This window comes from Manis pentadactyla, chromosome 14, assembly GCF_030020395.1.
Source record: "Manis pentadactyla isolate mManPen7 chromosome 14, mManPen7.hap1, whole genome shotgun sequence".
Taxonomy (NCBI): domain Eukaryota; kingdom Metazoa; phylum Chordata; class Mammalia; order Pholidota; family Manidae; genus Manis; species Manis pentadactyla.
This window is the reverse complement of record NC_080032.1, coordinates 12,606,969-12,627,761: the sequence shown is the minus strand read 5'-3', so window position 1 is coordinate 12,627,761 and position 20,793 is coordinate 12,606,969. Positions and strand designations below refer to the sequence as shown.

The 20,793-nt window shown below is 55.5% G+C and overlaps 1 protein-coding gene across 4 annotated transcripts in view; it reads left to right on the top strand.

Moving 5' to 3' along the window:
* FAM222A (family with sequence similarity 222 member A) overlaps positions 1-14,855 on the top strand; it is a 59,226-nt gene extending 44,371 nt beyond the window's left edge. For 3 of the 4 annotated variants that reach the window (XM_057491360.1, XM_036904032.2, XM_036904030.2), the window contains one exon: positions 10,813-14,855. In XM_057491360.1, coding sequence (XP_057347343.1) covers positions 10,833-12,089 — 1,257 coding nt within the window. In that variant the 5' untranslated portion in view covers positions 10,813-10,832 and the 3' untranslated portion in view covers positions 12,090-14,855. Of the gene's footprint in view, positions 1-6,951; positions 7,014-10,812 lie in introns of all 4 variants that reach the window. The other variant, XM_036904035.2, reaches the window with a different exon arrangement.
* Positions 14,856-20,793: the final 5,938 nt, after the last annotated feature.

The following is a 20,793-nucleotide window of genomic DNA, read 5'->3' as shown; positions in this document are numbered from 1 at the left end:
TTCCCACCAGTGGTATATGAAGGTCCAATTTCTCCAATCCTCACCAAAACTTAATCATCTGTCTTTTTGATTATAGCCATCCTAGTGGGTGTGAGGTGGTATCTCATTGTGGTTTTGATTTATGGGTACTGTTTTGATTGCCATTGAATCTCTTTGTTATAGGTCTATTCAGGTTTTCTGTTTCTTCTTAAATCAGTAGTTTTTGTGTCTTTCTAGGAAATGTCCATTTTATCCAAGCTATGATACACTACAATTTATTAAGGAACCTAAATTGACAAAAGAGGTAAATGACCTTTATGGAGGAAAATCCAAGTTTACTCAATATTTTTTTTAAAGACTAAGTAAACTTAGACATATGTCATGTACATGGACAGAGATTCAATATGGGAAAAATGCAATCCAATCCCTAATCCTGATGGTGTATGTATGTGTGTGTAACTTGAAAAGCTGACTTCAAAGTCGATAAGGAAAGACCAAGAGGCCAAGAAGCCAAGAATGGCCATGGGCTTTTGACCACAAGGATAAGGGTAGGGAAGGCTCAGGTCCTACCAGGGCTGGAGGCTGGGGGAGTGACCAGCAGAGGGGGAGGGAGCAGCTCAGGCTATAGCACCAGGTGGCTGAGCCATTGCTGGGGAGGAGATGTGCAGCCTGCCTCACATCACACCACACACAGAAAGGAAGTCTAGAAAGACTAAAACTCTAATACTGTGGGAAGCAAAGACCGTACCATTCTTTGAAGACAATGCTGGAGAGTATCATCCTTAGTTTAGGAAGCATTTGCAAACTGAAAGAATGCCCAAATAAAGAAAGTAACTTGGGCCACATTAAAATTAACTACGGTTTAAAAGCAACATATACCAGATACCATAAAAAAAACAAGCAACATATACCATAAAGTCAAGATCAGCCAAAAATTGAGAGAGGGCGTCTGCTACACTTCTAATGGACCAGTCTCCAGAATAGAGAGCCACATGGCTACAGAAGGATGGTGGTGTGGAGGGATGAGCACGAGAGCTGGAGGCAGAGGCCACAGTGGGAGGGAAGGGGAAGGTGGCTCAGGCCAGCACGGACGCGGAGACAGGAATAGGTATATGGCCATAGTTCACAGGGCAGGGGCAGCCACCAGGAAGACAGAGGACAGGCAGAAATGCAACAGGGGGAGTCGGGACACAGACAAAGCCAGGGGCTGGGTACAGGGAGCGTGAGGAGTGGGCTCCCAAAGGCAGCACAGTCAGGGTGCGTGTGAGGGAAACTGAGGCACAGGGTAGGAGCTGGAAAGTACTCCCAGCCCCACGCACAGGGACACCTCAGCCACTCCAGGGACACATGTGCCTATGAGCACCTGCCTGCGAGCATGTGTGTGAGCCTGCACACATCTGTACATGCACGTGGCTGGAGGGCAAGAGACAGGGTTCTTCGTGCAGTGCCCAGTGATAACCCTGCCCTGCCCGGCTGACCCAGAAAGCGAGAAGGCCAGGCGCCCAGCCTCTTCTTATCACCCTCTTCGTGCCAATCTTTCAGTTTCACGTTCTCTCATTTGATCTTAACTCAGTCTCCTTAGGGAAATGGAGGCCAGGGAACTGCCGTCACTCCCCTGAGGTCCCCCATCTGGTGAGTGGGGCACCTGGCTTCACACCCTGCTCAGGGCCGGGCTGAGGGCAGGTCAGGTCCCACCCCACACGCCTCCCAGTGGAGGCCAGAGAGCAGCTGCATCTGCCCTGGCCCAGCCGCCTCCCTGCACCCCCTCCTGGGCGGCCTCATTAGGGATTCTGCTGGTACCACCAGCTAATTAGTGTCACGTTAATTGAGCATTCAGGAGGCTGCCACCTCCAAGGGCAGTGTGGCAGCGAAGGGGAATGCAGATGCAGGCTGCTCCCCGCTGTGGGCTGGGCCGGCCCTCTGCCCCTGGAGCAGCCCTGGACACCCTCCACCCACTTCAGCACAGATACTGCTGCTGTGACTTCCTGGGCCCATGGGAGGAGGCGGTAGCACAAGCAGCCACAGCCTGGGAAAGAGTGGGCATTTGCTGAAAACCTACTGTGTGCCTGCACACCTTTACTTCTCCCTCCCCTCCTGTGGAAGGCTACAGGTAACTCCACTCTACAGCCAGAAAGTCCAAGGCCCGCTAAGGGAACACGTTCTCCAGGGGTGCGTCAGCGGGACAGTACCACAGGGACTGGCATCTACCCATGGGGAGCCCTGCGGCGTGGGACGGGGACTCTGGGTGACACCCCACCTCCACTGCTCCTTGATGAGCAAGTAGCACATGCCTTCCTGTGCAGAGCACTGCTCCGACCTCAACAACCCACGGCGCGTCCACCCCTTCATCGCCTCAAAGATGAGAAGCTAAGGGTCACATTAAGTCGCTGGCCCAAGGTCACCCGCAGCAAGTGGTAATGCTGGGCATCAAATGGCCACAGCCTGACTACAGTCAGGTCCTCTGAGCTTCTCGCTTCTCTGCAGGCTCCCCGCAGAGCCCCACCCTCCACCCACCCCTCCCCTCCTCCCCACTCCTGAAAGGCAGGGTGCCGAGGCCCACTCTCGGTGTCTCCCTGTAGCAGTATTAAATCCCCCTTAAAGAGCTGCTTTTAATTGGCTTAATATACTCGTTAATAACCACGTCTATTTAACACACCTGTAAAAGGCCCATAACATTAAGTTAATGGCAGTGACGACTCACCCGCAGTTCCAGCCAGCCTTTTAAATTTCCTGACAAGGCTTTAGTGGGGCCCTGGTGGGCAGAACGGGGGCAGAGGCAGCGTGGTTCACAGCGCAGGGGCCTTTCTCTGCACATGGGCGTCCCTGCTCTGTCTGGCGGCTGGCCTGCAGCCTCCTGGACACCAGGGATTTGCTGGGCTCTGCGCCGTCGTTCATGCACCTTGTCCCAAGCTCCTGCCGTGGTTCCACAAGTTCTTTTAGGCACCAGGGTGATGAGAGAGAGCAGGGCCTGCCCTCAAAGGCCTCCAAATCTAGCCCAGGAAACAAGTCAATGGACACGGACATCATGGGGATCTGGGGGGCATGTCAGGACCAGAGGTAGGGTGGATGTCAGCAACACCTCTTACTTCACTCTCCCAGCACATAATTCGAGCACCTACTGTGTGCCAGGCACTGTGTGGACAATTCCACCCAACCCCAGATCGATCTGGTATTGGGTATAACCAGCCACTCCTGTGTGGTGTTGTGGGGGACCCAGAGGCAGGAGGCTTCCCACCAGGAGGGGAAGGAAGCAGGCAGGCACAGACCCTGGGATCAGTAGGTTGTCCAGCTGGGCGTCACGCAGGCTGTACTCTGAAGGACCAGTGGGATTTGGGTTACTGAGAGAAGGTGCGTCAGCTCGAGAGAGCCAACCAGAACATCCACGGTGCCCAACGGCTGAGAGCAGGGGCCCGGGGGTGGGTAGCCAGGTCTCAAACTCTGGCTCACAGATCCTTTCTGCACCACCAGAAGTCTCAAACTGGCAGCCCACAGGCTGCATTCCACCTACCAGGTGTATGGTTTGCCCTGTGCAGTGTTTGAACATGGTTTCCAAAGTGAATGCCTCTGGGCAGGGCCCACCCAGCCCACCCACTTCAGTCCCTGCCCAACCTGGGGCCTCTGGCTCAGTCCCAGCCCCTCTGTCCACCAGCAGTCAGCAGAAACACGGTGACACTCTGCTCCTTGAATGTCTGACTTGCTCTTCTGAAATGCAGGACCCCCCTCCTGGAGCCAGGCCTGCAGAAGGACAAGGCCATAGGACTTGACACAGTGCCTGGCCCAGAGCCGGCACTCAGCGGAGGGTGTCTGGCAGCATGTGGGGAGGGAGAGCCGCAGAGGGAGGTCAGGGTCAGGGGGCCAGGACCTCGAAGGCCACCCTGAGCAGCTCAGACTCCAAACAGGCTTAATAGAGGGTTTCACGGAGAGAGGCAGTAGGGGGCTTCAGTGAACTTATCACTGCCAACAGCCGTGGCACCCGCTGAGGGTAGGCCCCCGTCATCCTCATAAAAACTCGACAAGAGCAGCAGCCACACCACTGTCCCTCAGACAGAGGCAGCGGCCTGTCCAAGGCCACACAGTGTGGCAGAGCCATGATTTGGACGTGTTCTCAAAAGACTGCCCGCTACCCTCTGTGCTGCACCCTTGAGCCTGGCAGCATGGCAGCGGTGGTGGGTGAGGAGTGGGAGGGCCCTGGGCTGCTCAAGGCCAGGGGAAGTGGAGGATGCTTTGAAGCAGGCTGCATGACGCAGCCACCAGGGCAGGACCCTGGGAGGAAGGGGAGCCATGTGCCTGGGTCCCACTGGAAAGCCACTCGTGGCTGTGGCCAGCCACATGCAATTACAGAAGCACACAGAGGAAAAATAAAATGCCCCCTTCCCAGGCAGGGCCACTGCTGGCACCCAGGGCTCTTCCCAAGACTTGGCTTGTCCTCCCTGAGAGGGAAGGCATATTTCTGGGTGCTCCGTCTCATGGGGAGTCGCAGTGCTCCCGGGACCCCTGCCTCAGGCCCCCATTTCTGCCACTGCGTGAGCCTGAGGGGCCTCTCCAAAGCCTGAGGCAGGTTGTGCCTCCCTCTGCTCTCCTCTTGCTTCTGAAGCAAGAGCCCAGGTCCTCCTGGGGGCCCCTGAGGCCTGGCCCGTGTGCTCTGCACACCCATGCCTCCTCCGGCCCATCTTCCCCGACCCTTCTGCTGAGCCTAACCCCCAGCCACACGGCCACGGCTCCCCTCAGCCTCTGCTCGCTGTCCCGCCGCCCACACCACCCTCATCAGATGTCTGTTGCCCCCTCTCCCTCACCTCTGTCCAGCCTTTCCTCAAAAGCCACTTCATCCGAGAAACCTTCTTTGCTGATCACTGTGTCCAAACGAGGCGTCCCTTGGTCCGCCATACCCTGCTGTCCTGGTCACTGTGGCTGTTTAACAAATGACCCCAAAACTCAGTCATGTTAAACAGCCACTTGGTATGCCAGGGATAGAGACAGGGCACAGAGGAGATGGGTGTCTGTGCTCCACGTGTCACAGGGAGTCGGGTGCGGGGCCTGCTTGGAGCCCAGACTGGGGGCTGGAACCTTCTGCAGGCCTGCTCCCGCACGCATGGGGAGGCTGATGTTTGGGCATCCCAGAACACGGTGGCTGGGTTCCAGGGCCGGACATCCCAAGAGACAGAGAGTCACCTGGATTTCCAGGTAGAAGCCACAGTGCCTTTCACTGCATGGCCATGGTGGTCCTGTGACGCCACGTCTGCTGCATCCCAGCCAGCAGGACTGAGCTGCTACATTCAGGTGAAGGAAAATGAGGCTCAACTTGTGGGAGAAGTGCCAAAGGATTTATGGGCAGGTTTTAAAACTGCCAGCCCTGCTTTATTCCTGTTCCTGGGCTCCTTGCTGTCTGATACATTGTATGTCAGTGTCTCCCACCCCCGCCAACTAGATTGTCAGCTCCGCGAGGGCAGGGACTCAGGTTTGCTCTGTGCTGCACCTCCAAGGCCCACTAGAGGCCCGCACAGAGGAGGGGCTTGGGGGCAGCCGGGGGGTGCACGGCTGGAGGGAGGCTCCTGAAGGGCAGCCCCCCCAGGAGCTCTTTGGCTCAGTTCCTCCAAGGACTAATTCCCTCCAAGTGCTGTGACTTGGTGCAGCCATGCCGTCATCCATCACAACGTTCCTGAGCACTGACTGTGTCCTGCAGGCAGTGGGACGAGCAGCTCGGGAGCCCCAGGCCGCCAGAACCTGCCATGGCCCATACGGGGTGAAGCCCAGGCCTGGAGGGGAGCTCCAGCGGGAGGTCCCAGCCCAGCACAGAGGGTGGGGCCCAGAGTGACTGCGAAACTGGCCCCATCCTCAGCACTGCTTTGAAGCTCACTGCAGACAGCAGGCTCGACTGGCTGCTTCCTGTGAGGCCTTTCTTTGTGTCATTACATTTGCACTGAGCACTGGTGGCTGGGCCCACCTCCAGGAGAGGGTCAGGAGCCCTCACCAGGCTGCGGCAAGGGTCCTGTCTGGCCCAGCTGGCCGAGAGCCCAAGCCATGGCCACTGTACCCTGGGGTAAGTCTGGGATTGAGGTGCCCAGGAGAAGGCCCTTCAGGAACAAGGTATAAAGTGGGGGCTGCAGACTCCCAGCCTCCCAGGGGTCACAGCAGCACTGTGACCAGGCCAGGTTTGAGATAAGGGACTCTGGTGACCTGCAGGTCCATGCCCCTCCTGAGGTTGCTCACATTCAAAATCCCGAAGAGCACTATGCACACACACACCCAGGCGAGAACTGCACAGGCCCTCCAGTTGGCAGTATCTGGGAGCAAGGCAGAAGCCAGGGCAGGGGTGAGAACTGCGTGGCCACGCAGCCTCTGCTGGCGCCCTTCCAGCCTCCCTGAGCCTCCAGGCTGACTGTCCTCCTCCTAATGCTATGGAGAAAGAGGGAGGGCCTCATGAGTATCCTGGCTTCATCCGGGGCCTGCCCCTGGGTACGCAGGGGTTGCGGGAGATGACTTGGAAGGCAGACAGACAGACCCAAACCCCAAGCTCTGCCCATCGCCACTTGTGTGGTCTCAGGAAGCTGTAGGCCCCCATTTCCTTATTTGCAAAACAGGGCCTATATCTTCAGTATCTGTTGCTGTGTAACAAGTTGCTCCAAAACGTTAATGGCTGGAAACATCAATATTCACGTGCTCTCATGGTGCCGGTGCGTCAGGAATTCAGGAGCAGCTTAGCTGCGTGGTTCTGCTGCAGGTCTTAGAAAGCTGCAGTCGGGATGTCGGCTGGGCTGCACCACCTGAAGGCTCGACCGGGGCCGGGGGCCTTGCTTCCAAGAAGGCTCACGTGCCCCTGTGTGGGCCTCCCCATGGGCTGCCCCAGTGTCCCCCCGTGGCAGCCGCTTCCCCCAAAGCATGTGATCAAGAGAGAAGGAGCAAGAAGGAAGCTGCAGCGTCTTTTATGACCCAACCCCACAAGTCACACCCCTTTGCTTCCGCGCTGTCTCCTAGGTCACACAGGTCAGGCCCATTTGGAGTGGAAGGGGACCACACAAGGGCGTGGCCACCAGGAGGTCAGAGTCAGTGGGGTCCGGGGTATGGCAGATCTTGGAGGCCACCTGCCAAATGCCGTAACTTGTCTGCTTCCTTGTCCCCCTCCCACCTCTCAGAGTCGTCAGGCGCTCCGAACAAGAAGCTCTGAGGGGTGCAGCTGGCACGGGGCTTACCGTGTACTGAGCCCTGCCAACTAGTCTGGGCCAGAAGGCCCCTGCTTTCAATGAATGGGAACGAGTAACAGGCATGGCTTTTTTTTTTCTTCTTAAGGTTTTAAACACCTAATTTATTCTGCCCATTAGATAGATTTTGTAGATTTAATCATTTTCACAGTTGGTGGCTCATTGGATACTCAAGATAAACTCCAAATGAAAGTATAATGGTGAGGACAAACGAGTTTTCACACCACAATGGCAGAAACTTGCTTGGGAAGAGAGTTTAAGAGGAACAAAAATACATACAGATATAATTTTTTCCCCCGGCAGCCGCTTTTGCTGACTATAGTAGGTTACCACAGTTAATTTCACCAGTTTTGTTCATCTGTAAAATTGCATAAAAGTGACATTTTTGTGCTCATTACAGCAAGTGCTGATTTATGGCTGGTAAATGAAGAGCTGGTCCCTTTTTTTGTGGGACTCTCCGAGTGGCGCTAAGTGCCCATGAAATTGCTTGTATAATGTAGTTTAAATCCAATCTCAGAGAAAGATTCCCCCGTTGGCCAAAGTGACATTTCCATTCTCCACACCGTGTTTATTTTAGGCCACTTAGGAGGGGGCTGCCCCAGGCCGGGGTCAGGACAGACGCCTGTGGCTAGCCAGGGGTCGGCTCCACCTGCCCAGCCCAGATTAGGCCAGAGGGGTGGAGGGGTGCTAGGTGCGGCCTGCCTCTCTCCTCCCTGCTCGCTGCCCAGGGCCGACCACATCCCTGCCCCTCAGGGCAGGGGGATGACCTTTCTAACAGACAGGCCTGCCTCTGCACTTTCCCCAGCTTAAACCCCTCCCTGGGTGCCAACACCCTGGGCAGAGCTCCACCATTGCAGCGCTGCTGACGTTGGGGCACGGGGCTATTCTGGGCCCTGTAGGGTGTCGAGCAGCACCCCTGGCCTCTACACATCTCATGCCAGTAGCACCCCCTCCCCAGGAACCAAACGTCCTGGGGGGGCAGAACCGCTGAGAAGCGCTGCCCTGCAGTGCAGAGGCCCCACCTGCACTGGCCCATGCCCTCTCCGGTCACCCCTCTTGGTCTCTCCTCTACACGCCTGCCCTGGGCTTCTGCTCTCCTAAATTATTTAGTCCCAGTGGGGGTATGCTTCCTCCCCTCTGGACCTTTACCCATGCTGCTCTGCCTGAGGTACATTTCCCTCTTCCCTCCTCACCCCCTTCACCATGGCCCTAATTGAGATGCCCTTTCCTCCGGGAAGCTGTCTTGCTTTCCGAAGTCCCAGCTGGGTGAGACTTCCCATGCTGTCTGCACGTGCCCATCATGGTGTATATTTTGCTCAGATTGTGAGACCAACAGGAGGTTGAGGCTCTTGGAAGGATGGGATTTGGCATGTGGGGCAGCCTAGGGAGGACGGTGGGTCTGCCCTCTGCCCCAGCCACATTGCCAGGCCCACCTGAGCTGGTCCGAAGGGAAGGCGGTACCTCTGTCCCAGGCAGACAGTGGGGGGGTGTCCACACTCCCACTTAGCACCCACTTCTGCTAATTCACTTCCCCACATTCGAATCCTTATATCCTTGTGGCCACCCTGGGAAGTAGTAGTAACAGCAGGCTCAGTGGAGAGGCCACAGCCCAGTCCCCCAGGCACTGGTAGGCCCCAGGGCTGCCCACAGGGCAGGAGGAGCCACGGAGACCTTGTAGGGTCCTCACGCAAGGGCCAGGTAGGTCACGTCTCCAGGCACTGCGTGCTCACCCTCCACTCGGCCCCTCGGCACAGCTGTTCCCTGGGCCGCCCTGCAGAGCTGGTGTGGTCATTTTCCCTGTTCCAGAGGTGGCGAACTAGACTCAGCAAGGCGAACAACTTGTTCAGGGCCACAAACCCCAGCAGCAGGCAGGACTCTGCCCAGGCAGCCAGCTCCAGAGCCCCAGGGGCCTCCACCTGCCTCATGCAGGTTCCCTACCCCAGGAAGGGTCCTGGGTGGCACTGAGGAAGTGTGTCAGGACCAGAGAGGGGCTCTGGATGGAAGAGGGGGTCTATCAATAAGCCACCTCCCTGTGGCAAGGGCCAGCTGTGCCCACCAACAGTAGGGCCAGTCGACCTGCTACACACCTTTTAGCCCCATGCTGACAGCTCACAAAAAAGGCACTGGCTACCACACTGGCCTTGCAGGTGACAGGCAGACTTCGGGAGGGGTTGGGTAGCCAGCATGGACAAAATCCCTCCATCTCACCTGCTGGCTGATTGAGCAAAGGAGTGTGGGGGGAAGCCGCCGCCTACACCACCTCCCCACCTGCCAGACCTCCTGCTGGGCTCTGTTCACGGCAATGCACGTGATCTTCCCACAGAGGTCAGCAGGTCGTCCACACCCCATTTTACAGAGGAGGAAAGGGAGGCACCAAGAGGACAGGTAAAGCACAGACGGAGTGGACAGCCAGTGGAGACATCAGATGGGCAGGCAGACAACACCAAGTGCTGTTGAGGGTGTGGGAGCCCCGGAACTCCCGTGCCCTACAGTGGGGGCACAGCCTGGCACAGTCTCTGGCAGATGGTTGGGCATCTTCTGAAGCTGAGCATTTGCCTCCCCCACATCCCAGCAGTTCTACTCCTGCTCATATTCTCAACAGAATTCACGGAATATGTGTACCAGGGGCTGAAAGCACTACAGGCTTACCTTGGAGATGTCATGGATTCAGTTCCAAACCACCACAATAAAGCAAATGCCACAATAAAGGGAATCAAATGAATTTTTTGGTTTCCCAGCACACACAAAATTATGTTTACACTATAGTCTATTAAGTGTGCAATAGCATGACATATAAAAAAAAGTACATACCTTCATTAAAAAATACTGTATTGCTAAAAAAGCTAACCATCATCTAAGCTTTCAGCAAGTTGTAGTCACTGACCACAGATCACCATAACAAATGTAACAATGACAAAGCTTGAAGTATCGCAAGAACTAGTAAAAGGTGACATGACGTGAAATGAGCAAACTGTCGGGGAAAATGGTGCCAACAGACTTGCTCCTCGAAAGGAGGCCACAAACCTTCAGTGTGTAAAACACACAGTATCTTTGAAGTGCAGTAAAATGAGGTGTGCCTGTATTTGTATCAGCCCCAAACTGAATATGACCCAAGTGCCATCCACAGTAGGAATGATGAGTAAAACTGTGATGTAGTCATACAAGAACACCCCACAGCAGGGAGAAAGAATGAACCACGACCATACCCGGCCACATGGATGAATCTCGCAAACCACCTGATGATGGGGGACAGAGCAGACGTGAACACGTTGCAGGTACACGACCAAGCACAGCTCATCCAGGGAGCCCTTGAATGGTGCATGGCTAGTGAGCGGGAGGGCTGCAGGGGCCCTCCAGGGGACTGGCAGCGGTTCGCCTCCTGACCTAGGTGTGGTTATACTGATGTGGTTGTTCTGTGAAAATTCAGGACACTGATGGTGTGTGCAGTTTCCTTTATGTACTTTGTGCTTTGAGCCAAACCTTTACAGATAGAGAAGGAAAAAATGAAGGAACAAGCGAAGGGCAGCCCATGTGTGCTTCTAGGGCCCCGGGGCTTGGTGGGTGGGGGCCTCAAGTCCTCCCCTTGTCACTGGGTCGGCAATAACCTGTGCTTTCCTCTCCTTGCTTGTGCCCACAGGCGAGACGGCGGCCAGCTCCATGCATTCCTCCCGCTACCCGAGCCCGGCCGAGCTGGACGCCTACGCCGAGAAGGTGGCTGACAGCCCGCTCTCCATCAAGATCTTCCCCACCAACATCCGTGTGCCCCAGCACAAGCACCTCAGCCGCACCGTCAACGGCTATGACACCAGTGGCCAGCGCTACAGCCCCTACCCGCAGCACGCCGCCGGCTACCAGGGCCTGTTGGCCATCGTCAAGGCCGCCGTCTCCTCCTCCAGTGTGGCCACGCCTGCCGGGCCCACCAAGAGCGTGCTCAAGAGTGCCGATGGCAAGCGGACCAAGCTGTCCCCGGCCACCGTGCAGGTGGGCATCGCACCCTACCCGGCGCCCAGCACTCTGGGGCCCTTGGCCTACCCCAAGCAACCCGAGGCGCCAGCCCCACCACCCGGCCTGCCCATGGCTGCCGCCACTGCCGCCTCTGTCATCCCCCTGCCGGGCCGCGGCCTACCCCTGCCGCCTTCCAACCTGCCCTCCATCCACAGCATCCTCTACCAGCTCAACCAGCAGTGCCAGGCCCCAGGTGCCGCGCCCACTGCCTGCCAGGGCGTGGCTGTGCCCCACCCCAGCCCGGCCAAGCACGGCCCTGTGCCCAGCTTCCCCAGCATGGCCTACTCCGCCGCAGCCGGCCTGCCTGACTGCCGAAAAGGCACTGAGCTGGGCCAGGGAACCACAGCGGCCTTGACGTTGGCTGGGGCCACCAGGCCTGCAGGGTATGTGGACAGCGGCCTGGATTACCTGCTATGGCCACAGAAGCCACCCCCACCACCACCGCAGCCACTGCGGGCCTATAGCGGGGGCACAGTAGCCAGCAAGTCCCCCGAGGCTTGCGGGGGGCGGGTGTATGAGCGGGCCAGTGGGTCGCCCCTCAACTGCAGCATGGGCCTGCCCACCAGCTTCACTGTGGGTCAGTACTTTGCCGCCCCCTGGAACAGCGTGCTGGTGACCCCCACCAGTGACTGCTACAACCCGGCCACGGTGGCAGTCACCGAGCTGGGGCCGGCAGTGGCCCGAGAGCTGGCAGGGCCACCTGCAGAGGCGCTCTCAGGCCTGCCCAGCAAGAGTGTGTGCAACACAGCGGTGCTGAGCAGCAGCCTGCAGTCGCTGGAGTATCTCATCAATGACATCCGACCACCCTGCATCAAGGAGCAGATGCTGGGCAAGGGCTACGAGACCGTGGCTGTGCCCCGGCTGCTCGACCACCAGCACGCCCACATCCGCCTGCCTGTCTACAGATAAGGCCTGCCGGGCAGCCGCACAGACAGACGGGGGTGTCTGGGGGGAGGCAGGCCGCAGAACAGGGTGGGTGGCATGCAGGTGCCCGAGTGCCTGCTGGTGCCCACAGGGAAGCCAGGCTGGGTGCTGCCATGTGGCTGCTACCTGAGGGGGAGTGGCAGGGTGACCTCATTCACTGAAGCTCACCCCCGGCTGCCCCAGGATATGGGGAGGGCCCAGGGCAGCTGCTGATGTCCACACCTTCCTCCATCCGTGCTGGCAGAGACAGAGAGAAAGAAACCACTTCTAAGTAGGAGTGGCTCTTTCTGGCTCTCTCAGGAGAGGGGCTCGGGCCAGGGTGGGATACAGGAGGAAGTGTGATGGTGTAGAGTCAGGTGGGCTAAGAGCAACCCCCAGGGGTCCAGCAGCTCCCAGCCTCCTGGAGAAGGGGCTTGTACGAAGTCACAGGGCCCACAGTGTCCCCCAGGTGAGGACCACTAGCAGAGGCTCCCCGGACTACAGTCCCCCTGCCCCTCCCCTAGACTCTCCTTCCCCTCCCCTCAGTCCTTCCCAGCACAGAATTGTACTCCCACCCCCACGCTCCAAACCGTGGACTACTATCTTCCCCTTCCCTCCAGTACATCTTACAGGGCTGCTGGGCACAGTTGTGTAGGCTGTGCACTGCACAAAGGCACCTTGTCCAAGGAGACACCACTTGCATCCTAGACTTGTATATTTATTATAGCAATTTTCTGAATCTTGAGGAAGGGGTGCCATTTTCCTATTCGCACAAAGGCAGCACGGGCTAATGATGGGCCTGTCATATTAGACACCAGTCAGAGGCACCCTACCCTGCCTTCTCCAGGGGCTCCTCTAGGAGTCAGCAGGGAGGCAACCCACTAGTTTTAACTGGGGACCCAATCCAACTCCTTCCTGCAAGCCACCCTCCATTGCCTGCCCCACACCAATGTGGGGAGGCAGGCAGGGGTCTCCCCATTAAGTCCCCAAGGCCCCAGTTCCCCAAGTCCTGGCCCCTCTGGCACTCCGGAAGCGGTACTGTATCTCTCTCCAAGGCCTGTTCAAGCACTAAGTGCATTTACAAATCTCTGAGAATGTTTTTTTTTTATACTAAAATTGACCATTATATTCTACTGTGAGAAGTGCAGTCTGCACTTATATTGTTTTAAAAACGAAGAGAAAGAAAAAAAAAGGACAACACAGATGGTGTCTCAGCTGTGGGCTTGCTTTGTAGCTCTTGTTTCTGTTCTTTCTTCCTCTCCTAGGAGTGAAAGGGGCAGTTCTCCCCAGCTGGCCGGGCTTGGGCCCTGAGGAGAAAGGCCGGGAGCCTCCGGCACCTGCTGGGCGGGGCCCCTCTGCACTCCGTGTTCCACCTACTCTTCCAGCCCTTTCCACGTGGACATTGTCATTCACTCAGTGTACACGGTAGCTCGCAGGCTGATCGCCACTGGGTCCCGGCCAGGGATCAAGGCTGTAGGATGGGCTGAGATGGAACTGAGCCTGGGCCCCCCTGGCTTGTCCCTGCAAGGTACTGAGGGGGCCTGGGGGTGGTGCCCCACCTGCCTCACTAAATTCCTTCCCAGCTCTCCCTCTGTCTGCACACTCGAGGCTTCCCGGGGGCCGTGTGGCTTGGCAGTGGCCATCTCTGGCCAGCCCAGCACGCAGACATCGCATGTCCTGGTGCCCGTGGGTTCGCAGGAGAGCACCCAGCCCCAGGATGCTCTGCATGTAGCAGGCGCCCACTGTGCACTGGGCATTTTCACAGATGCTGTATCTCTCTGGAACGTGCCATACCCTTGCAGGGTCAGAGGTGTGAAGTGCCTTGCTCCAAGGGCACATAACAAGTCTGGAAAGTAGGGGTTTGAACCCCACAGCAAGGACTCCTCAGATCCTGTGCCCACTTCTACTTTGGCCTGCCATCCTGACATCTGGGCTGTGGACACCTGGGGGGTCCCCAGGTTGATACAGGCCTTCTGTCCCATGCACGATGCCAGGGCAGGACTCAGGCCCTTCCGAACTGGGTCAGTGAACCACCCCTGGGCAGCAGGAGCTGGGTTCTGCCGCGTGACACACTGGGGACGTCAGTGCCGTGTGGAGGGCCCCTGGGAGTAATCATAAACGGGAGGTAAAGGGCAGTTGGCTAAGTGTTTTTCTGACCTCATGTAATTGAATCTCACAACAATTCCATCAGAAATGTAATAAAATCATTCCCATTTTACATACAAGGACACAGAGAATCTGAGAAAAGGTCACCAGGATGGTAAGAGGGAGCCGGGTTCTGGCATCAGGCATCAGGCCTCATGCATTGTGGGTCAGGCTGCCTCCAGACCTCCCCCCAAGCCTCCAGCCTCACCCACAGCTGAGTTGGCCTGGGGGATATCACAGCACCCCGAGAGGCCCCTGGAGGCAGGCACGCCTCTGCAGTGAGCTAGAGGCTGATTCCTATCCTGGCATTGCTACTTTGACACTAAACCAGTCCGTCCCCAACCAGAACCAGAGACAGAATTCAGGGAGACAGAAGCCCAGTGTGGGTACCTGCAGGAGGGGCAGGGCAGAACAGCAGGGTCTAGAGCCAGGTTTACAGCTGAGCTGGAGCCTGGGGCTCAGCTGTTCCCAGGGGCCACCTCAGCACCGTGTGGTCTGTGGGTGTCCGGGCCAACACCACCCTCACCCCTGCCCGGGGCATTAGGAGGAGAAGGAAACAAGACTGGAACCACTCACATTTGGAGATCCAGGCTAGGACCTGCCTCCTGCCCTGGGTAAACCTCATCCTCTGCATGCAGGGCAGGTGAAGGCATATGGCACAGGTAGTCTGTGCACGTGGCCCCCGAGTCCAGCTGGGGTTCCAGCTCTCTCCTATCCCCAACTCCCTGGGAGCTCAACTGGCTGGTCTTAACGGGCCCTCCACCATCCCCTCCTGGCCTGCGGCACCCCTGCCTTTCTGTATTCCCTTTTGATTGCCACAGGCAGCTGGTCACCAGGTGTGGTCTGTGTAGTCCTCATAACCACAGGGCACGTTCCCATGCCACAGATGAGGCTAGAGAGGCCCAGGGAAGGGTGGTCACTGCCCAGTCATACAGCTGAGGACAGAAGGGAGAAGCAGCTGGGACAGAACACAGGCCTGTCAGATTCAGTCCAGGCTCTGACTTGCTGCAGTATGCAGAGAACAGGAAACTACCACAGCCCCCAAACGTGGGGATCTGGCTCCAGAACCTAGGTCCAGCCTTGGTTCCCTGGCTGCCGGGCCTTAACTGTGGAGTGAAGAAGGCCAAGGACAGAATCTGCCTCCCCATCTAGGCCCTGTCCCCCATGAGAGCTGCAGTCCCGTGTCACTTAAGTCTCTCGTTGGGACACTGGGATCCTCCTCTCCATGTGGTTCTCTTGGGCTCACACTGCTTGGAGCTAAGCTGTCCAGCTGGAAAGGGGGTTTTGAACCCCACAGCATGGACTCCTCCTCGCGTCCTGTCTGGCTGGACACAGGTAGTGTCCCCGACTACCATTACCTCTTACCGTCATAACAACCATTAGAAGACCACCCGGCTTACAGAGATGGCAGAGCTACCCCAGAGGGGAGAGACCAGTCCAGGGGATGCTCACCTTTCCAGGGTGACTCGTGCTGTCCTGACCCTTATCCCAGCCTTTAGAGCACTGCCCCACTTCCGAGGAGGGGAAACTGAGACAAGTTCCACCCCTGACTTGCCTACAAACAGCGACGTCAAACCAGCGCTGCTCCCAGCTGGCGCCTGGACTCTCGGACCCGTGCCCACCTGTGCTCCTTGTGCACCTGGCTCCACCGCGCCGCACTGCGCCTGCGCATCCCGTACACCTGGCGCTCTTAAAGGGCCTTCGCTGTGCCCCCACCAGTGCCTCCTTTGTGCTGACTGGGAAGGCGGGGCCTGACCCGCTGGGTGGGCAAGCCAGGTGGATGAAAATTTTCTGTGTAAATCGCCACCATCACCAACTCGCTAGAGAGTTACAGGGGAAGGCAAAGAGGTAGGAAAACTGGCCTCAGTATCCCATTCACTCCATAGGTGACCCTGGGGCACTTGTGTGACCTCGCTGGGCCTCAAGTCCAGATCTGTCCAAGGACATGTTAGCACCGGAGGGACTGGGATGGCACCAGGTCATGCGTGATAAGGACGAGAGGACGAATTAGTTTTGTGAGAGGGACCCCACCTCCGAGGGCAGTGGGCCTGTTGCTTTGAGGGTCAGACATGGTTCCAGTCCTGGTGCTGCCCCTCCCGAGCATGTGGCCCTTGGCAAATGATCATCCCTCTCTGAGCCATCTGCTTCGCAATGTCAAGTGAGACTAGTATAACACGTGCGCCATGTGGGGTTGACCAAGGAGCCGGGCAGGTGGTCAGCCCCGAGGTAGCACGGAGCCTGTTCCATTCATGCCTGAAAGGTGTGTGATTTCTGTCCACACCTAGTCCAGCTGATTTTCACCTTAGAAAGTAGGTTTCCAGGTTGAGAGTTTGAGAAGCAGGTGTGTATCCCCTCGCCCTACCTTAGAGAAGTACAAATCATGTGGGCATATTAAAGGCTCTGAAAAGTTCTGCAGACAAGGTACCCTTTTCACTTTAACCCATCATTTCCCTAACTTTTTTGATCACCTAAGGTTTTGTTTCTAATAACACTCCAAGGAGCAAATAATTCAGAAAACACTGAGTCCTACCTCTTGTGCTGCAGTTGGGGAAACTAAGTCCCTTCTCCTCTCTGTTTCCCCAGCTGCAGCACAAAGATGCCTAACGAATCCACAGTAGAGCAAGGACCGGAGTCCAGGCCTGACCCGAGGGGGTGGGCCTCAACTCTGGGCCACCACATCCCAACTGGTCTCTTGGTCCACTGTGTGGAGCAAGGCCCAAAGGAGAGGGGAGACCCCCCCCAGGGAGAGAGAGGAAGCCCCCATTTGAGAAGTGGAGATGAGTACCCCTATTTTGAAAATGTGAAAAGTGAGGTTCAGAGGAGAGCAACTTGCCTGAGGGCCCACAGCAACTAGGTCCTACACTCCAGAGGCAGATGTCGGCCATCTCTCCCTGTGGGGTGTGGGGGCGTTTCCTGAGTCTTACAGTCTCAGGGTACATCTAATGGGGAGCTCTCTGCTAGGGGCTCTTCCGGATCAAGTCCCTGGTTCCAAGTTTCCCTCTGGCCTCTTCGTAGGAGGCCCCTGGGTGTGAATGCAGCGGCCCCTGCTGGCCAATCTCCAGGAGCAGCACCCCACCCCTTGCAGGCCAAAGGCAGATCTGCGAGATGCAGCAGATGCATCTAAAACTGAGGTGGACTAAGAGCCGCGGGGGGGCTCTGTGCTGTCACTGAGCCCCTTGGGATGCTGAGAGGACTGAGTCAGGATCTGGGGACCTGGGTCCAAGTCTCACCTCCACCCAGCCTCTCCTGTCCTCACCTGTTAGAGGTCATTATTACATCCTGTTGTAGAAAACAGAATATGTGCATGTGTTGGAAAGGCCAAAACACCGAGTAAAAATAGGATATTCTGCCACCCATCCCCCTAGAAGATTTATCTTCCTAAGCGAGTATTCAGCTCCTCATTCTACCACATGCAGGCTGTGTGTCCTTAGGCAAGTGTGTTTACTTCATTAGGTCTCACTTTCTTCATCTATAAAATAGGGATAAAAATGCATTCTTGTATCTGCATGATTTGGTCAGAGTAATAAGGAAATCCTGCCTCACTGGCTTAAATGAGAAAGAAACATTATGATCTCCCTCATATGAAGGCCTAAGGTAGGGTAGCCCCAGGGTGAGTTAACTCAGCAGCAGGACTGTGTTATCAAGGATCCATGTCCTTTTTACCCTTCTGTTCCATCAAGCCCCTTCGCGGTCACAAAATGGCTACTGCAGTACCAGGCATCACATCCAGACCTGGCAGTGCCTAGCAAAGGAGAAGATGGTGCCTATATTTGTCTTATTTTCCCAGAATTACCCCTCCTTTAGCAGACTTCCCCTCTTGTCTCATGGGTCAGAACTGGCTCACATGGCTATTCCTATACCAATGCCTTGTAAAGGAAGTAGAGCCACAGTGCTTGGCTCAGGGAAGCCCAGAACTGTGGAGCTGAGTGGAGAACCCTAAATAAAATGAGGTGCTGTGAAAAAAGAGGAAGGGCCAGGACTTCTGGGGAGGCACTGACACTGGTCCATGAACTCTGCACGTGGGTCCTGTGATAAGAATGCCAAACGCTGAGCATGGTGCCTAAGCCTTCTCTGTGTTTATTTGCTTCCTCCTTTTTGTGATTCTCTACAAACAGCCCAAACAGCCCGCTTGGCCTCTCCTGACCAGCCTCCCACTCCCCACCCTTGGGGCTCAGGTCCCTTGTTGCCCAGTGTTCCTCTACCCTGTCTCTGGTTCCATAACTGCCTCTCTTGTTTGCATCTCAAAAGCTCAGGATGAACAAAGATCTCCCCATTGTCCTGGATGATTTTGGATTCCTAAAAACTAAGAGGTAGGGGGTGCTTAATTCTCATGCAAATGCTTTTGCCAGAGAGTAAAAAATTAATAACAGCATGAACAGAGGCCTGGAGTATTTAACCACCCTGTCCAAACAATCAAAATGATCAGAATCCACCATTATCCAGGCAAGAAGGTATGCCGACCGCGACATCATTACATTTGGAAATGTCAGAAGCGTGCATTCGGGGGAGATGAACGGTGTAGTTGAAAATGGCTTTTGATTTTTAAAAAATCCCCAGCATTCATCTACAACAATAATAACAGCTAATAATAACAGGGCATGTAATAATGAACTATTCATAGGCATAAGAGGTAATTGTTCAATTAAGATCTGAGAGTGTCTAAGACTGTCTTTTCTGATGGGGTCCCATTGTTTTTGACTCGAGTAACACTAATTTCCCCATAGTGCTTTAAACTTGGGAAGAAAAAAGCCCTCCTGTCAAATATGACATACAAGTGCTTCATCATTATTAAATACACATGCACACACATAATAAGACATCCTTGTTGGAATCAAGTTAGGGGTATGTTCAAAAGGAGAAGGTTCTGGGTGGGAGCTGACAGTCTCTGGGGCTCAGCAAAAGTGGCAGGAGACAGTGTCTTCCCCGCAGAAGTGACCTGGACTTGTCCCCTCTCGCCCATCAGGGGTCAGAGTTTTTCTCTCCAGAGTGGGGTCTGACAGCAGAATGCCTGGACTCAAATCCCAGCCCCACCACTTGCCAGCCAGGTACCCTGGGCAAGAGTCTTCATCTCTCTGAGCCTCAGTTTTCTCGTCTATAACGTGGAGCTATTTTTGACCTGCTCAGGTTCTATTTGCTATTTCTTTTAGTGTCTGTATCCATTAGTTCTTGCCACAAAATTGATGCCTGCACTTAAACAAAATGACAAAATCTCAGTGGCATACAAAAACATTTCTTTGTCATGCATCCGTGGGATTCCTCTGATCTTACGTAGGCTCACCTGGGACGCCATAGCTCTGCTCCAAGTACCTCTCATCCTCTCGGGGTGAGCCCAGGCAAGCCTGCTAACACCCCATTGGTTAAAACTAGTCACATGGCCAAGTCAAGCCAGGAGTTGGAAATTATGTTTTGCCCACAGTGGGAGAATAACCATAAAGTTATACTGCAAAGGCATGGGTAAAAGGGAGAATGGCACAGGCACCAACAGTCCAGCGTCCCTCTGAACTGCCCTTCCCCGTTCTCAGTCCCTGTAGTCTGGGGGGATCTAACCCCCTCCGTGGTCCAGCGCCGCCCTTCAGAGGTTCTGAACCTCAGGCTTTTCTCTTTAGATAGACAGAGATTTGCAAGTGTTAGCAAGACATTAAAAACACAGAAGCACCCAACGGAGACCTTGTTATAATGGGGGACAGAAAAGTGAAAAGGGTGTATGCGTTCTAAGTGATTCTACATCCAATGGTCCCATGAAGACCAGTCCAAGTTCCACACTTGGAAGGACACTGGAAAAGGTTACTTTAAGGTCTTACTGGAACAAACAAATTCTCAATGACTTCAAAACATTTTAAATTCCCCCTAAACAGCTTTCAACTTACAGAGAATCAATACCCAAACCATCAAATTTTGGAAAGTCACAGTTGAAAAAGTGAGTACCCATTTAGCTAAACAATGTTCTCAGAGGAAAATTCATAGCCTACAATTACCTTGTTATTTTAAAAGATGAATGAATGAAGCATTCACCTCAATAGTTATGGAATCCCTCTGAGCTGAGGGGGTGCTTTGATCTTGTGGGCAAGCCCATCCCGTTACCCCTAGAGATGAGACCTCTTCATGCCCCAGAATGAGCCACAGCCATTCTCAGTGGCAAAGCTGCCCACCCCCCAGGTCTGTAGCAGATGCTACTGGCTGCCCGAGCAATGCTGACTGCCCCATCAGCCTCCCCCACAGAACGCAGACCTGGCTGGGGGAACTACCTTTCTCCAAATTGCCCTCTGCTTCTTTAGAACAACTGCTGCTTCCTGCCAGCTGATTGGCTGAAGCATAGGACACCTGACACAACTCTAGCCAATAATACAAAAGGGGAGTCTGGTTGGGGGACTTCAGGGAAAGGTTTCCTCCCCATAAAAAAAAACACAGGAAAGCTCATCTCTCCTTTCTCAGGATGTAGCTGAATCTCGGTGCGGTGCTTGGAACAGTGGTGCCCTGTTGCATCCTTGAGGAAAAAGCCAGCACCCCTGGGCTGGTGGTGCCTAGCACAGAGCCTGACAAATGCCAAAGGGATAAATGAGTGGCA